The 19,215-nt window shown below is 34.8% G+C and overlaps 1 protein-coding gene across 1 annotated transcript in view; it reads left to right on the top strand.

Annotated features, from left to right (window-relative positions):
• The window catches only part of LOC136028474 (ubiquitin carboxyl-terminal hydrolase 32-like), a gene marked incomplete in the record, with an annotated part of 242,323 nt that overhangs the window by 82,425 nt on the left and 140,683 nt on the right, over positions 1-19,215 (top strand). Inside the window, 3 exon segments of the mRNA XM_065706316.1 lie at positions 2,858-2,990; positions 3,982-4,145; positions 9,453-9,609. Coding sequence (XP_065562388.1) covers positions 2,858-2,990; positions 3,982-4,145; positions 9,453-9,609 — 454 coding nt within the window.

Genomic DNA, 19,215 nt, shown 5'->3' with positions numbered 1-19,215 from the left:
GAAAGAGTACAAAAAAAGACCAAATAATGCTAAGTTAGAAGCATTTAAGTTGTACCGTAATATTCTGAAATCAGTTATTCGCAGAGCTAAAAAATTATATTTTACAAAGAGATTTGTTGATTGCGGTAAAAATATAAAAAAGACGTGGGACGTGATTAAGGAAGTTAGTCGGCCGTCCATGAAACCAGAAGGTCTCCCTAAGTCTCTCATTGTTGTCACAGAAAAAGGCCAAATACGACATCATATGAACAAATTCTTTGCGGAGAAAGGGAAAAAAAACTGCTAATAGCGTTTCTTATTCCACTGTGTCACAGTCTTGGAAGCAGTTCTTAGGTCCCTCGTGCTTGAAATCAATGGTTCTTGGGGAGGTTACGGTGCAGAAAATTAGAAATATTTTTTTGTCTTCAAAGAATTCTTCAGCAGCTTTGACCAAATTTCTGCTAAAGTAATTAAACATATTCTTATATCGATTATCACCCCAATTTACCATTTGATTAATAGGTCATTTCAACTAGGACTATTTCCCCAACGTCTTAAACTGGCGCGTGTGATAGCTCTCTTTAAAGGAGGTGACCGTAAGGATCATGGGAACTGCAGGCTGATCTCTCTTTTGTCAGTGGTCTCTAAGATATTTGAAAGGGCAATCAAACAGGGCAGTCTGGTGAGATTTCTTGAAGCTAATTTTTTTTTCATCTGCATCATTTTGGGTTTCGCGCAAAGTATTCTACAGAACATGCTTGTAATAGACTTCTTCAGTTTATACAACGATCTTTAGATTCTAATCTTATCCCTGTAGCCATTTTTCTTGATGTAAAGAAAGCTTTTGGCAGCCTAACGCATAAGATCCTCATTGGTAAACTTTCTCATCTTGGTGTACGTGACAGATCTATCGCCACGGAAGTTACAGACAAAAATGTTCCAATTGAACACGGATTACCCCAAGGTTCTATTCCTTGGCCAACCTTCTTCCTCGTCTATGTGAACGAACTCTACCGACTTTTTAACACCCCAATTAATAATGTTTGCTGTGGATTTTGTCACAAATCTTACTCTCAGACTACGTTGGTGTTCTTATCTGATAGTCGAGAAGAATTTATAGCATTGGCAGATGACACTACTTTAGGTGCCGCAGCTCTGGATGAATCATCCCTTATTGTAAAGCTTCAAGCAATGACTGAGAAGATACTGTTTTGGTTTGACATAAATCAACTAACTTCAAACGTAAAAAAGTCATACCTTCTTATTTTTTCTCGTAAAGGTGTGAGCTGCCCCACAATTACTGAGCTTCATACACCAAGAGGTTCCATAAGTCGCCCCCCGGATCGATATTTGCGATTCCTGGGAGTTACTTTGGATGAAAATTTATCGTTTAAGTGGCATGTTCAAATAATAAGGGTGAAAATCTCCCGTGGATTTGGGATTATCCGAAAATTAAAGCATTTATTTCCTTTCCCTATCCTCCGTCTTTTATACTTCTCTCTCATTTTCCCTTACATATGTTACTGTTCGTCTGTGTGGATGTCCACATTTCCCTCGGTACTTGCTCCTATTCACCATCTTCATGAGAAAGCGGCGAGAATTCTCCAGTCGGCTACACACACTCCTCTTGACCTCCTTAAGATTAAATATATTTGTTTTATTATCTTCGTTGGCATATCAATACATCCAGGGAGATCTCCCATGTTGTTTTTTGGGACTGCTCAAACTAGTAGGGGAAGTAAATTTGTATATGGTTCGTAACCGGGAGAATGTGATGATTCCAGCTAGTCCCTCGGTTCGTTCAGACTTCGGCCTGGCTATGACTGTGGGGCGTGCCTGGAACTTGGTTCCAGCTGAAATCCGGCAGTCACGAACACTTGACTCCTTTAAGAGACAGATGAAAAGTTTCTTATTAAAGGTTCCTTATTAAAAGTTTCTTATATTTTTTTTTTTTGGGGGGGGGGGGGTTGTTGTTGTTTTCTTGGTGTTGTATCCTCGATGACGTAGAGAATTTTAATTTGTATTTTATTGTCGGGGGATGTGAGGGTCCCTGTTTCGTGGGGACTGCCGGTGAGTTGATTTCTTCTCCTTTTAGATTTATATCTAGATGTTGGTTAGTATGTTTATGACAAGTTCTATCATTCTTTATTTATTGTATGCCGATTTCCCAAATAACGGGCCATTGAGCCCTTTGGGATATTGTTATTATTATTTTATGAAAATAAATAGAACTTGAACTTGAACTACCAGGTTTTTTTTTTTTTTTATTCTTCCTCAACTTCATTTCATGTGTATTGTTTGATTTAGGGTATTATTTTTGGTTCTTTTAGTGCTCTATTATTTTGTTGTATGGCCTATAAAAAGCAAAGCTTCTTGGGCCGAATAACTTTTTTACGTTAGTAAGAGTGTTTTAGTATTAGTAAAATGATTGATTGGTTGATTGAGGCTATAATCACTCGAAGCTCCTTTCAGAGCTTGACTTACTTAACTTATGCCTCCTGCCGGGTGTGGCTCAGCGCAGAGAGTGATGTCAGCCTCCTCCATATGGTGCAATCAGCGGCTAACGCTGGTGCATCGTGGACATCGATGTTTGCCAACTTCAAGTAATTTGAAAGTAATTTCATAGCTTAGTATCTTTTAATTCAATTCTAGTCTGTCTGCGAGTCTGAGTAGCTTTTGTCTAGACTTTCCATTCAACTTTTATAGGTTTCTTGTCAATTCTACTATTACTTGTCTCTTCATATTCTAATATGTTTATCAAGTTTTATTATATATCACTAAAAATATGAATATTATTATATGTTTACACTTGTTATTAAATTGGGCATACTATTATGTGTATTTTTTTTATCATTTTCTGTACTTCTGATTTTTTTAGTTTCGCCCCAAGCCTGATGGTAGAAGTGAAATTGAACTATATCCTGTTTTATTGAAAATCCATCGTCACAATTCAGCCCCGGCTAGTGTTCCTCCTCCAAGTATTGGGATGGCATTTAGCTCTGTTGTTCTCAGTATGTTAAACTTTTATATTGTACTTATTATTCCTGTTGTCTATTTCTGTGTTTCCTCGGATGTCCAAATTCCAGTCCTCTCTCTCTCTCTCTCTCTCTCTCTCTCTCTCTCTCTCTCTCTCTCTCTCTCTCTCTCTCTCTCTCTCTCTCTCTCTCTCTCTCTCTGTCCGTCTGTTATTCTCTCTTTTCCCTCTGCTTCTCTGCTGTTTACTCTCGGTTATTTAAAATTCCCTTTACAATTCATTTTGATAAAAACCTGTTTGTCAAACGTCGCATTGATTTGATTTAAAACAAAGTAAGAGTTTTTATTTTTTAAGCATACTAATGACGGATCAATTTTGACTTACTACTTGATCCAATCTTATGATTCTTACAATCTGATTAAATGGATCTCAACTTTTTTTTTCTGTTTTAACACCGCTTCCTAAGGCTTACAATAAAGCTAGAAACCTCATTCAGCAAACTAATCCTCCTGGAATTATCTCTTTACTAAATCCTGAACCACTATATATTCTTTTGAGTGCATGTTTTACTTTTTCTCAGCTTGGTGGTTACCTCCCTCAGCCCCTTAGTGCTCCCTCTTCTTTTACCTCTAATCAAATTAATCATCATTTTCGCAATATAGATCTTTTTCAAATTCCTTTTACTTCTTTTGTAAGGCCAGACTTCAGTCTTGTAACAGTGAGTCATGCTGTATGGAATATAATGTCAGAATCAGCCTATTAAAAAAATGGTTAAAGCATTTTTGGCACTGTAGACGTTTGTTTTTTCTTTACTTTTTTACTGGATTAATCTATTTTTACTATTCAATTTTTTCTCTTAATTAATAATTAAACGACTCTTATATCTTCCTTCTGCCAAGGAGCGCTAGGGAAGAAAGCCTAGAAGCCAAGGAGTGTTTGTGGTAAAGATATACTGTTCTCTGTGTATGTTTCTTTCATAATGAATAAATTTTACTGTATTCTAAAGTCATTTTGATTTGTGCTTGTAGGTGGAGGTTATGGGTATTTCGGCTTAACTGGAGGAAAGCCTACGAGATACTTAGCTTATACGGCTTGTTTCAACAAATCAGCCAACATTGGTCAAGTTATGAATTATCTGTGTGGAAGGTTGAATTTAACGTGTGATAACTTTCGTCTTTGGCATATGAAAGAGGTAAATAACCTCCTTTACTTTTATACTTAATGTGTTCGAGCAAGCCTTATCTGAGTTATCGACTTAACACTAACTTCCCCAGGTGTAATCTGTAAAAGATAACAACAAATACTCATCTAGCAACTTGCTCACTGAAACGCTGTGGACAATTAGGCGAATCACACGCTTAACCGTGACACCATACTCTACCGTAAACGCAGCTTATTTAAAAATACCTTAAGGTGGGCCACGTTTCACTATTATTCTCCCTTCCTGTTCTAGGTGCATATTTGATATATGTATATATATATTCCGTTTTTCTTTAAAAATTAACTTTTTTGTTTTCATGCGACGTCAAATAGCCTCGCTTAATTATACTTTTTCTATTAATTATACTTTTTATATTATACTAATTATAAAAAAAGGGATAAAGGATAAAGATCCTCCAGAGCCATTGCTGGCGCATAGGGCGTCGAATCGACGTTTCAGTTGCTGGCTGTTTTTTACAGGGACAAGTAAAAAAGCTTGTCGCCCAACCTTGCTGCGGCAGGGATCGATCCCTGGGCCCCATATTCCCAAGGAAGAACATCAATCCACTGTGCTGCAACAGGTTACATACTAATTATAATTATACTTAATTATACTTTTATACTTAGTGTGTTCGAGCAGGCCTTATCTGAGTTATCGGCTTAACTCTAACTTCCCAGGGTTAACGTCAACTGGGAAAATACTCTGCTTTGGTTGATTAAGACCATATGAAATAAGGTACTTCCTTTGGTTTTCGCTAGAGATTGACTTCCTTATTTTTGGACTCTGGTGAACTAAGCTTTCAAAATGAACACTGCAACTTTCGGCAACAATTATTTGACTAATTAGTCAAAATATTTGACTAATTAGTCAAAATATTTGACTAATTGTTGAAACATTAAAAAGTTATTAGTGAAATCGACTGCTAACTCTACATAGCTCAAGCACAGAAAATTATTCCACCAAGATATCTCTTGCATTCAACGTAAAAATTTACAAAGAGATTTGTTGATTGCGGTAAAAATATAAAAAAGACGTGGGACGTGATTAAGGAAGTTAGTCGGCCGTCCATGAAACCAGAAGGTCTCCCTAAGTCTCTCATTGTTGTCACAGAAAAAGGCCAAATACGACATCATATGAACAAGTTCTTTGCGGAGATAGGGAAAAGAACTGGTAATAGCGTTTCTTATTCCTCTGTGTCAAAGTTTTGGAAGCAGTTCTTAGGTCCCTCGTGCTTGAAATCAATGGTTCTTGGGGAGGTTACGGTGCAGGGAATTATAAATATTGTCCTGTCTTTAAAGAATTCTTCAACAGGTTTTGACCAAATTTCAGCTAAAGTAATTAAACATATTCTTCAAACACAGAAGATTATTCCACCAAGATATCTCTTGCATTCAACGTAAAAATTTGCCCAGACAGTCTTAATATTGTCATTGGAACCAACAACTAATGATATAATGTATTCCAGCTTAGTAAAACATGTAAAATATCTTTTTGGGTCTTTGACCAGAAACGTCATGACAAATATTTGACTGATTCTTATAATCCGTGTCGATTGATGGCGTGACATTTTGGCTTTCGCATATGAAAGAGGTAAATAACCTCCTTTATTTTTATGCTTAATGTGTTCGAGCAGGTCTTATCTGAGTTATCGACTTAAAACTAACTTCCCCGGGTGTAATCTGTAAAAGATAACAACAAATACCCATCTAGCAAATTGCCCACTGAAACGCTATGGACAATTAGGCGAATGACACCCTTAACCGTGGCACCATACTCTACCGTAAACGCAGCTTATTTACGAATGCCTTAAGGTGTGCCACATTTCACTAATATTCTCCCTTCCTCTTCTCGGTGTATAATTATACTTATATATATATTTTTTCCGTTTTTTATAAAATTGATTTTTTTTTTTTTTTTAAACTTGCGACATCAAATATCCTCGCTTATCCTGCATATTGCTTAGTTAGTAGGTGTAACTTGTCTGAGAATTGATCCAGGTCGTTATTGACCAGGCTTAAGTAAAACAGTTCAAAATAGGGATGATACCTTTTTATTGACAGTGAATAGATATAAAATTATTTAACTGGATATTTCGAACATACGGTCTTGTTGTATATATTAAATAAAAAAACTAGTTTTTTTAACTGAAAGTAAGGAGCGACATTAAAACTTAAAACGAACAGAAATTACTCCGTATATGAAATGGGTTGTCCCCCCCGCAGTCCCACGCTCTTTACGCTAAAGTTTGACTCTTTGCCACAATTCTACTTTTTAAAACAACTAAAAACTTTAGCGTAAAGAGCGTGGGACTGCGGAGGGGACAACCCATTTCATAGACGGAGTAATTTCTGTTCGTTTTAAGTTTTAATGTCGCTCCTTACTTTCAGTTAAAAAAACTAGTTTTTTTTTGTTTAATTTCTGAACGTTTTTGAATTAATGCATGTTTGATTTCGGCTCTCCGCACATAAATTATTGAAATGAAATTAGTATATTAATTTTTTTTTTGGCTAAATGGCTTTCTCTTAGTTTTGATCAGACGATTTTGAGAAAGAAGGGGTGGGGAAGGAGGCCTAGCTGCCCTCCAATTTTTCGGTTACTTACAAAGGCTACTAGAACTTTTAATATTCAACGAACGTTTTTATTAGTGAAAAATATACGTAACTTAAGAATTAACTTACGTAACAAACTTTTATATTCTTATATTTTTATTATGTGTACGAGGGGGTTTGTACCCTCGTTAATACCTCGCTCTTTACACTAAATCGTAAGTTTTGTTCCAATTCTTAAAAATGACCCCTGAATCAAATAGGCCGTAGAATAAATAGTTGAAATCACTAAAAATATTTTAGCATAAAGAGCGAGGTATTTATCTCCTCCTAAATACCCCACTCTTTATGCTAAAGTATTTTTAGAACCCTACATATGCGTAATAATCTCTGTTTGTTTTAAATTTCAATGCTATTCCTTACTTTCATTTGAAAAAACGTTTTCATGTTTATTTTTTCATTGTTTTTTTTTTTTTTATAGTAATGCTGGAAAATCCTGCGCCCTTTTCATTGAATTTTTTCCCCCATGGCATATTTCTCCAAGGAAAGATCCTCCCACATAGCCCCCTCCCTCAACCCTACCTACAAAACCAAAAAAATCCCCCTGAAAACGTCTGTACACTTCCCAATAACCATTATTATATGTAAACACTGGTTGAAGTTTGTAACTTGCAACCCCTCCCCCAGGGACTGTGGGGGAGTAAGTCATCCCCAAAAACATAGTTATTAAGATTTTCGACTATGCCAAACAAAATGGCTATCTCAAAATTTTGATCCGTTGACTTTGGGGAAAAAATGAGCGTGGGAGGGGGCCTAGATGCCCTCCAATTTTTTGGTCACTTAAAAAGGGCACTAGAACTTTTCATTTCCGTTAGAATGAGCCCTCTTGCGACATTCTAGGACCACTTGGTCGATACGATGACCCCTGGGGGAAAAAAACAAACAAATAAACACGCACCCGTGATTTGTCTTCTGGCAAAAAATGCAAAATTCCACATTTTTGTAGATATGAGCTTGAAACTTCTACAGTAGGGTTCTCTGATACGCTGAATCTGATGGTGTCATTTTCGTTAAGATCCTACGACTTTTAGGGGGTGTTTCCCCCTATTTTCCTAAATAAGGCAAATTTTCTCAGGCTCGTAACTTTTGATGGCTAAGACTAAACTTGATGAAACTTATATATTTAAAATCAGCATTAAAATGCGATTCTTTTGATGTAGCTATTTATATCAAAATTCAATTTTTTAGAGTTTTGGTTACTATTGAGCCGGATCGCTCCTTACTACAGTTCGTTACCACGAACTGTTTGATACACTGTTCATCATCAGCAGTAAAACTAAAAGACATGAATACAAATAAACAAAATTTATACCTGATAAACTAATTACATATAGTTTATTGCTCTTATTTGTATTGCTCTTATTGTATTGCTCTTATTTATTGTTTATTTGTATTCATGTCTTTTAGTTTTACTGCTGATGATGAACACTGTATATATGTTCGAAATATCCAGTTAAATAATTTTATATCTATTCACTGTCAATAAAAAGGTATCATCCCTATTTTGAACTGCTTTACTTTCGTCATGGAAAGGCAGTGTGGTCTTCGAAGTTATCTATGACCAGTCTTATAAGCCCGCTTCGTCTCTATTGGTTTTTCCGCTTGGCAGTTTTGCCACTAATAGAAAGTTCCTCGTGAATAACCCCCTTAAAGTAATAGGCTTTAAAACTGCTTGTCCACAATCAGTGAGACCTTACCGATTTTCGTTTCTTCTTCTTCTTCCTACTTTTCTTCTTTTTCCTCTAAACGACGTCCTTTCACTATTAATCTCCCTTCTTGTTCTCAATGCATAATCTCATATATTGTTTTCCGTTTTGATAATATTGAATTTATGTTTACGTATCACGTCTTATATCCTTCCTTATACTGCATTTTCCTTGGTTAGCAGGTGTAAGTTATCAGATATTTAATCCAGATCATTCCACGTACCAATTTTCCTAACCTTTGAACTTGTTCACGTCTCGTGGATTTCTAAGGATAAGTTATCGGGCTTATTGGATAAGTTATTTTGGGATGCTCTAGGTTAGATCCAGTCAAAATTTACTGTTTGTGTATGTATATTTGTTGAATTATGTTTATTATATTGTATAGTTTATGTCACTTTAGGCTCTTGAGTTATGAAAAAGATAAAAAAGCTGCTTTTAGATCTGTTCTAAGTTCTAATCGGTAAAAAGTTAAGGTAAAATAATGGTTGCTCAAGTTAAAGGTGCTACAACTACCCGAGTAGTACAGCCGACTGCTACACCAAGTTACCCGAGTCAACCACGGCTATGGATGTTCCTCATCTACCCCACTCTTTAGAGTGCTTCATTCCCTTGCATGAAATTCCCAATGCTTTCTAATAGTGTCTTATACCCTCTTCTCTGCCCTTTTACAGCTACTGCTGTAACCAAGATCAGTGCTGGGGTAAAACCAAAATTGTGTTTGGTAAAAAGCTTCCGGGATGTGTCGCTTATCATTTACCGTTAGGGTTGCCATTCTGTGGAAATGTTGAGGAGGGGCAATTTTTTCGTCTTGTTTCCATATTTCCAATGAACAATACCCTACCAAGCTATTTTTCCCAATTGACACCCCTCCTTTCCACTACGATTTTTTTACATTCGAACCTTTAGTTATAATGCTCACCTGAGTCTGGCTTCTAGCTTCTTCGTTTCCAAAATATATTATTTAATATTTATATTTTGAAATGCAGGGTGAGGAATTCACACTTCTGGATCAAGAAAAAGCTACTTTAGAAAGTCTTGGCTTTCAAGAGGATAATGTACTGCTAGAAGTAAGAAGTCCAGATCAGACATGGCCAGAGGAGATTGGCTCACTTGCCTCTGGGTCTCAGACAAAATTCATAAGATGTAAGTTGGTCTTTGTATGCTGAGATTGTAGTAATTTTCCAGTTGCTTTCATACCCAATTCATTCGGATTTTGATGTCAGACAAAGAATTAAAATTAGGATATATCAGCTATTGCAATCAAGAATTCCAACTAAAAAAGCATTCGTTCTTAAAAACAATAAATAAATAAATAAAAACGCTGGATTATCACCTATTGCAAACTGACACCAAAGTTGTTAAAACGGTTAGTTCTCAGTGTATTGACGACTCGAAAACAGCTCCTGTCCCAGAATTAATAGCTCTAGAAATCAGTTAATACAATTAGAACTACCTAAATAACATTTCCGATTTGTTAAAAAATAATCTATCGTAAAATATTACATTTACTAAATAACACGTCCGATATGTCAACAAATGATATTTACTAAATAGAATTTTCGATATTTTAAGCAATAACAAATCGTAAAATAACATTCACTAAATAACATTTCCGTTTTGTTAACAGAAATGTTTATTCGTACGTTAACTTAATAGCTACTCCATTTAATAAAAAAAAATTACAGTAAAAAGATATACAATAAAAACAAATACTATAAATAATTATATAAAGAATATGAAGTTTTTTTCAGTAGAAATCTTCCGGTTAAATTATAATCACAATATTCAATTTCAATCTTGGTTGTTTCTGGGAGAGTCTGTCGGGGATCTGAAAATTGATCAAACACGAAGTTTCATATTTAATTATCAGTTAACTAGCTGTTGGGGTGGCGCTTCGCGCCACCCCAACACCTAGTTGGTGGGGCGCTTAGCGCCCCCCCAAGCCCCCTGCGCGAGTAAGTCGTTTCGCGCCATATTAGTTACGCGCCATTGTAGTTGTGTCCCTGTGTCCCACCTGTGAATAGAGATAGATATATATATATATGTTTTTAACTACGTAAAACATGCGAATATACAACATTCTTCGCTGTCCCATTGTCTGTGCATATAAATAGATTGTCAGGTTTACTGACTCTTGAACATGCAACATATAATTGTCCATGGGAAAAACAATCCGTATTCAGATCTATACCTCATTATTCTAATGATGTGTCCCAGTGTCCCGGTCGTCATTTATATTCCTTGTGTTCCGTCGTCATTTGTGTCCCGGTATCCCAGTTTGTAATTTCTCTTTGAGTATCCCGGTCGTCATTTATATTCCCTATGTCCCGGTGTCCCGGTCGTCATTTTTGTCCCGGTCTGTAATTTCTATTCGAACAATCTCTGTGTCCCGATCGTCATTTATATATCCCGCCTGTGCCCCCGGCTTCCCCGTTGTAGTTGTGTCCCTATGTCCCGGTCGTCATTTATATTCCCTGTGTCCCGGTCGTGATTTGTGTCCGGGTGTCCCAGCCTGTATCTTCTCTTTGAGGTTCCTGGTCGTCATTTATATTCCCTGTGTCCCGGTGTCCCGGTATGTAATTTCATCAGTTGACAAACATGACGTCAGTCGACAAACAACTTCATGACGCATACAGCTCAATCCTTATAATGACGTCAGTCGACACACAAACATGACGTCACTCGACACACACACACAGACAACTTATTTTTATATATATAGATATAAGAAGATAGATAGAAGATAGATAGATTCAGATCTATACCGTATTTTTCTAACGATTGCCCTTGAGCTTTGTTGATGGTGATTGCTAATCGAACATTCCCTGTGTCCCCGTCGTCATTTATATATCCCCCTGCGCCCCCGGCGTCCCCGTTGTAGTTGTGTCCCTGTGTCCTGGTCGTCATTTATATTCCCTGTGTCCCGGTCGTCATTTGTGTCCCGGTATCCCAGTCTGTAATCTCTCTTTGAGTGTCCCGGTCGTCATCTATATTCCCTCTGTCCCGGTGTCCCGGTCGTCATTTGTGTCCCGGTCTGTAATTTCTCTTTGAGTGTCCCGGTCGTCATTTATATTCCCTGTGTCCCGGTCGTCATTTGTGTCCCGGTGTCCCGGTCTGTAGTGTCATCTTATAATGATGTCATATACAAAGCCTTATATACTTATAATGACGTCAAATGCAAACCCACAAACAAACAAACTTATTTTTATATATATATAGATACAGTTTCTTCTTTATTTTTTTTATTTTTTAGTTTTTTCTTTTTTTTAGTTTCTTCTTTTTATTGATTTGTTTTCTTCAATTTGTCAATTTTCATTCTAACATTGACACTTGGAAAAATCTTTACGTGCCAAGCATGCTAAAGCTCCAACAATTTATATTAAACCTCAAAATTTGGGGTATCTGTTTTAAGGTTTTCGAATTACTTTAATCTATTGTCAAAATATATTGAAATGTTTGTGCAATTCCCAGTTTTTTTAGTTGTTTCTTTTTTTTTAGTTTTTTAGCTTTTTTAGTTTTTTTTTCCTTTTTAGTTTTTTATCTTTATTATTTTTTTACGTTTTTTCTTTTTAGGTTTTTTCTTTTTTTAATTTTTTTAATTTTTCATTTTTTTTTAGTTTTTTCTTTTTAGTTTTTTACCATTTTTCTTTTTTCGAATTTCTTTAATCTATTGTCAAAATATTTTCGAAATATTTATGCAATTTCCAGTTTTACATTCTAGTTTGTTTTCTTTTATATATATACTAGCTGTTGGGGTGGCGCTTCGCGCCACCCCAACACCTAGTTGGTGGGGGCGCTTCGCGCCCCCCCAAGCCCCCCCGCGCGCGTAAGTCGTTACGCGCCATATTAGTTACGCGCCATTGTAGTTGTGTCCCTATGTCCCACCTGTGAATATAGATAGATATATATATATATATATATATATATATATATATATATATATATATATATATATATATATATATATATATATATATATATATATATATGTTTGTGTCCCGGTCGTCATTTGTATCCCGGTGTCCCGGTCTGTATATATATTCGTTTTTTAGTTTTGTTTTTCTCCTTTATTTTTTTCCTTTTTTCTTTTTTTTCTTTTTTAGTTTATTTAGATTTTTAGATTTTTTAGTTTTTTTATTAGTTTTTAGTTTTTTTGTAGTTTTTACCATTTTTTTAGTTTTTTTAGTTTTTTTTTTACTTATGTCCTGGTCGTCATTATATATATTTATTCATATTTTTTTAGTTTTCTTTTTCTCTTTTATTTTTCAGTTTTTTCCTTTTTTTTAGTTTTTTTCTTTTTTAGTTTTTAGTTTTTTTTAGTTTTTTACCTTTTTTTAGTTTTTTTTAGTTTTTTTAGTTTTTTAGCTTTTTAATTTTTTTATTAGTTTTTATTTTTTTGTAGTTTTTGCCTTTTTTTATTTTTTTCAGTTTTTTTTTAGTTATTAGATTTTTACCTTTTTTTAGTTTTTTTTAGTTTTTCAGCTTTTTAGTTTTTTTCTTCTTTTGTATTAGTGTGAAATAATTCAGACGTCATATGCGGACAAACATGACGTCACCTGATCCACAGATCCACACACAGACAACTTATTTTTATATATATAGATATATATTTAACTACGTAAAACTTGCGAATATACAACATTCTTCGCTGTCCTATTGTCTGTCCATATAAATAGATTGTCAGGTTTACCAACTCTTGAACATGCAACATAATAATTGTCCATGGGAAAACAATTCGTATTCATATCTATACCGCATTTTTCTAACGATTGCCCTTGAGCTTTGTTGATGGTGATTGCTAATCGAACATTCCCTGTGTCCCCGTCGTCATCTATATATCCCCCTGTGCCCCCGGCGTCCCCGTTGGAGTTGTATCCCTGTGTCCAGGTCGTCATTTATATTCCCTGTGTCCCGGTCGTCATTTGTGTCCCGGTATCACAGTCTGTAATTTCTCTTAGAGTGTCCTGGTCGTCATTTATATAGATATATAGATACAGTTTCATTTCAGTTTTTTTTCTTTTATAGTTTTTTCTTTTCTTATGTTTTTCTTTTTTAGTTTTTCTTTTTTAAGTTTCTTCTTTTTATTGATAATAAACCTCAAAATTTTGGGTATCTGTTTTAAGGTTTTCGAATTACCTTAATCTTTTGTCAAAATATATTGAAACATTTGTGGAATTCCCAGTTTTTTTAGTTTTTTCTTTTTTTTTAGCTGTTTAGGTTTTTTTTAGTTTTTTTTTCTTTTTAGTTTTTTATCTTTTTATTTTTTTTACATTTTTCCTTTTTAAGTTTTTTTCTTTTTTTAATTTTTTATTTAGTTTTTTTTTAGTTTTTTCTTTTTAGTTTTGTTTTTAGTTTTTTACCATTTTTGTTTTTTCGAATTACTTCAACCTATTGTCAAAATATTTCGAAATATTTATGCAATTTCCAGTTTTTACATTCTAGTTTGTTTTCTTTTATATATATAGAAGATATAATCTGGCGTAATGGACAGACAACTTATTTTTATATATATTGTCAAAATATATTGAAATATTTGTGCAATTCCCAGTTTGTTTTAGCTTATTTTTCAGTTTTTTCCTTTTTTTTTAGTTTTTTTAGTTTTTTACCTTTTTTTTTAGTTTTTTTAGTTTTTTAGTTTTTTAGCTTTTTTATTTTTTTTATTAGTTTTTAGTTTTTTTTGTAGTTTTTGCCTTTTTTTAGTTTTTTTAGTTTTTTAGCTTTTTTATTAGTTTTTAGTTTTTTTTGTAGTTTTTGCCTTTTTTTAGTTTTTTTAGTTTTTTAGCTTTTTTATTTTTTTTATTAGTTTTTAGTTTTTTTTGTAGTTTTTGCCTTTTTTTAGTTTTTTCAGTTTTGACGTCACCTGATCCAGTTTTTTCAGGTGACGTCACCTGATCCATCCACAGATCCACAGACAACTTATTTTTATATATATAGACTAGCTGTTGGGGTGGCGCTTCGCGCCACCCCAACACCTAGTTGGTGGGGCGCTTCGCGCCCCCCCCCCCAAGCCCCCCCGCGCGCGTAAGTCGTTACGCGCCATATTAGTTATGCGCCATTGTAGTTGTGTCCCTGTGTCCCACCTGTGAATATAGATAGATTTATATATGTGTTTCAAACTACGCAAAAATTGCGAATAAACAACATTCTTGGCTTTCCCATTGTCTGTGCATATGCAAAGCCGTATGTACTAACAATGACGTCATATACATATTTTTGGGTGCGAGAATCGCTCTTTCACTTAGCCATTTATTATTTTTATAATTTTTTAGAATATTCGGAAATACTTTTTCAATCAATTCATTTTTGGACGTCACTAAATTACAGAAATCAGCAGGTAGTTGTATACGTCCTGAAATTGAGTCTACTGTTTGACCAGAGTCATCGTTTTGCAATCGGACACGCATATTTGTAGTTAATTTTAATATTTTTACGTGTGCCTATAAATTAGAATTTTTTAGGCAAGCATTCATTTCGTCTGCAGGAGTTAAACTACGTAAAAATTGCGAATATACAACATTCTTGGCTTTCCCATTGTCTCTGCATATACAAAGCCGTATGTACTAATAATGACATCATATGCAAACGCTCTTTTTACAAACAAACAAACATGCATACATACAACTCGTTTTTATATAGATAGATAGATAGATAGATAGATAAAATACAAATTAACTGCGTAAAACTTGCGAATATACAACATTCTTCGCTGTCCAATTGTCGCTGCATATAAATAGATTGTCAGGTTTACCGACCCTCGAACATGCAACGTACAATTGACAATGGGAAAAACAATCAGTATTAAGATCTATACCACATTTTTCTAATGATTGACCTTGAGCTTTGTTAATGGTGATTGCAAATGCTAATCGAATTGGGAATTGCAATCTTTCAAATTGAAAAGGCAGATCCGTTGGAATATTGGGAATGCGAGGAATAAGAACAGCCTCACCCTCAAAAGGCCCTGTCAAGATTGTGGCCTCTATTAGGTTTTCCATTGTTTTTTTTACGGCAGGTCGAGTGCCATAGCAAAGCTTTGGTGGGTTTATATTTCTTAAAAGTATTATTGGTAGGCCTATTTTTAGTTGTAGCACGTGTGGTGGAAACCCTGAGAATAATATCTCGAGGTAAAAACTGATCACCGACCATAACGATGGCCACTTCGTCGATAGTTGGAGCATTGTATCTACGCACATGTTGGCCAGGAGGCGTTTTGTCAGCGGAAATAACAATTTTATGCGTATAAGTAGGCATCAAATCGATGGCTGTTTTGAACAGACGCACTAAATTATTATTTTCGTGGAAAAGATGTTGTAATTGGGAAACGATTGTCCTTTCAATGTTGGGAGAAATTTCGCAACGTGCATTCAATTCAGAATTTCTATCACTGATGAAGTACAATTGTAAAAATTTATGATTCTCGCCTGAGAATGGTAGAAGAGACCCTGCTCTATGATAAATTTGCCCTTTTACTTTGAAAGTAGACATAAATTGATCTGGATTTTCAATTTGGGCTCCAAACGACGTCATTTGGAAACATGAGTTGTATTTTCTGATTCATTTATATTCCTTATGTCCCGGTGTCCCGGTCGTCATTTATATCCCCCTGTTTTATATCCCGCTTATTTTTCAGTTTTTTCCTTTTTTTAGTTTTTTTTTTACTTTTTTAGTTCTTTTAGTTTTTACGTTTTTTAGTTTTTTTTAGTTTTTTAGATGAATTTTTTTTTTAGTTTTTTACCTTTTTTTCTTTTTAGTTTTTTATTGGTTTTTATCTTTTTTTAGCTTTTTATCTTTTTTATTTTTTTTTAATTTTATTAGTATTCTTTTTCTTTTCTATTTTTCATTTTTCCTTTTTTTAGTTTTTTTTAGTTTTTAGTTTTTTAAGTTTTTTCCTTTTTTTAGTTTCTTTAGTTTTTTTAGTTTTTCGGCTTTTTTATTTTTTTATTAGTTTTTAGTTTTTTTTGTAGTTTTTGCCTTTTTTTAGTTTTTTCAGTTTTTTTTTTAGTTTTTAGTTTTTTACCTTTTTTAGCCTAACCAGGATTTGAACCTGGGACCTTCATTCTCCGTTCTGACACCCTCTCTCACCGAGTGACTACTCCAGCATGTTCATTTTGGTGTTTTAAATGGTATATTATTAACCAAATTAATGTGTTTTACAATATACTAAGCATCGTCATAACAAAAATGATGGCAACTAATTTCATGACGTCAGCCGAAACATGACGTCACCTGATCCACAGATCCACAGACAACTTATTTTTATATATATAGATAGAAGATATAATCTGGCGTAACAGACAAAGTGTAACAGACATAACAGACAGACAACTGATTTTTATATAGATAGATAGTCTAAATTTTGGACAAAGAGATCCTGGTTTAAGGATTGAACCGTGTTTCCGTGGCTGTCTTTTAATGTTTTCTCAACTTTCTGGATAGTCAACGTAATGCAAACGTAAAGAGCCGGCAAAATAGAAAATTGGAATGCTACGAAACCCTGAATAGCTTGGCATCCAAAGGAAACCAAATTACCCTGATGTTGGTCCCTGGGCACTCTGGAATAGAGGGTAATGAGATGGAAGATGAAGCAGCTAAGGCTGTAACGTCACTGGGGAACCTTTCATTCCAGTTTCCCAAGAGTTGCTGGAAGGCGGCAGTGAGGAGCTGAAGCAATGAGATAGTGGAACGGAGTTGCCGTAGGAAGGTGGGATGTAAGGAAACGAAGGTCAACTACTCCCGAAGCTCAACCCCACCGTGACTAAACATTTTCAACGACTGAAAGGGTCCAAGATGACAATTAGCTACATGAGCCATTACGGGAATTAGATATTTCGGGAGACATTTTTTCCGAATAGTGGGTGAATCCCAACTATGCCAAAGATGTGAAATGGCTACTGTGGAAAGAGGAAGGCATATGATAGAAGAATAACCAGCTAGGATTAGACATCGGCTTCAGATATTTCATAATGTTATTGTTAACCTAGATGACAATGTAAGGAAGGAGAAATCCTATAGCTGACAAGGTATGTGGTAAGGGTGGGGTGACCGAACCTGTCATTGGTTTCCCTGAAACCATAAATGGAGTATAGTTTTTGGAGCTTAGAGGCAATGAACCTTGAAGGCCTGGTCCTCGATCCACTGATAGTGGGTCCACCCTTCTAATAATAATAATAATAATAATAACGTAATGCGAAGATCCTTCAAAAGTAAAAAAAAACACAAAAAAAAACAAAGAAAAAAGAGACACATTATTAACACACAGGCTAAAATATAATTTTGTTCAATTATCAAAATTTGGGGCTGAAAACCTCCCGTAAAGGGTGTCGTTTCGAACTGCCGCCATTTTGAGGGATTTTAGCTCTATCTAAAATTTTCGTATATTTATTCTCAGAATAAAAACTTTTACTACTAAGATGAACTGGAATAATTGTTACCATTCCAAAAATCTCCAATTTTTGGGCCTCCCTCCAAATCCGATTTAGGCTCTTTTGCCTAAAAGTCATTCTGAAAACTCGTTTTATAATAAACTTTTGACATTAGGATAAACGTATATAATCGTTACAATTCGTGAACGACCTTTAAATGTATTTTGTTCACTGAGCCATTTTTCCACAGAGTTTTTAAAGTTTCGGTTACTATAGGCTGGAGTTTGTCCTTTACTAGGATGCAATGAAGGCCGCAAACACGGTGAAGCTTTTTGAGGCCACAATGAAGGCCACAAACACCGTGAAGCTTTTTGAGGCCACAATGAAGGCCACAAACACGGTGAAGCTTTTTGAGGCCACAATGAAGGCCACAAACACGGTGAAGCTTTTTGAGGCCACAATGAAGGCCGCAAACACGGTGAAGCTTTTTAAGCACCCATGTCTTCATTGAAGTACGAGAAAACAGGTAAAAACAAAATGTCAATGCCCATGAGAGAAATTACATGAGGGTAAGATTATGGGCTCTGGACTGAAAATCGCTGGGCTCGTGAAGTGTTTGTGGTATGTGGAAAACACAGGCTCATTGGGTAGTTTTTCTTCATGTCTGATGCTAAAAAAGAATAGATTGTCGATGTTGATTGAAGTTTAGAGCAAAAGTTAGAAAAAATAGTAAGAATGTAAAGAGATAAGAAAAAGGAGTAAAACGAAAAAATAGTAAGAATTTAAAGAAATTAAAAAAAGGAGTAAAAAAAAATTAAGAATGTAAATATTTGTTTCAGGTGAAAAAGTAAAAAGTGGCGCAACGGGTCTGTACAACCTTTGTTCCAAATTTTCAAAATCTTTGTTTCTGTACAAATCTTTGTTTCAGGTGAAAAAGTAAAAAGTGGCACAACGGGTTTGTACAACCTTTGTTTCAAATTTTTAAATTTAACCTTTGTTTTTGTACAAATCTTTGTTTCAGGTGAAAAAGTAAAAATTGGAACAACGGGTCTGTACAACCTTTGTTCAAAATTTTCAAAACCTTTGTTTCTGTACAAATCTTTGTTTCAGGTGAAAAAGCAAAAAGTGGCACAACGGGTCTGTACAACCTTTGTTTCAAATTTTCAAATTCAACCTTTTTTTGTGTACAAATCTTTGTTTCAGGTGAAAAGGTAAAAAGTGGTACAACGGGTCTGTACAACCTTTGTTCAAAATTTTCAAAACATATGTTTCTGTACAAATCTTTGTTTCAGGTGAAAAAGCAAAAAGTGGCACAAAGGGTCTGTACAACCTTTGTTTCAAATTTTCAAATTCAACCTTTTTTTGTGTACAAATCTTTGTTTCAGGT

Source organism: Artemia franciscana, chromosome 6, assembly GCF_032884065.1.
Source record: "Artemia franciscana chromosome 6, ASM3288406v1, whole genome shotgun sequence".
Lineage (NCBI taxonomy): Eukaryota > Metazoa > Arthropoda > Branchiopoda > Anostraca > Artemiidae > Artemia > Artemia franciscana.
Note: the sequence above shows the minus strand (reverse complement) of the source record. Positions and strands in the feature narration are given on the sequence as shown.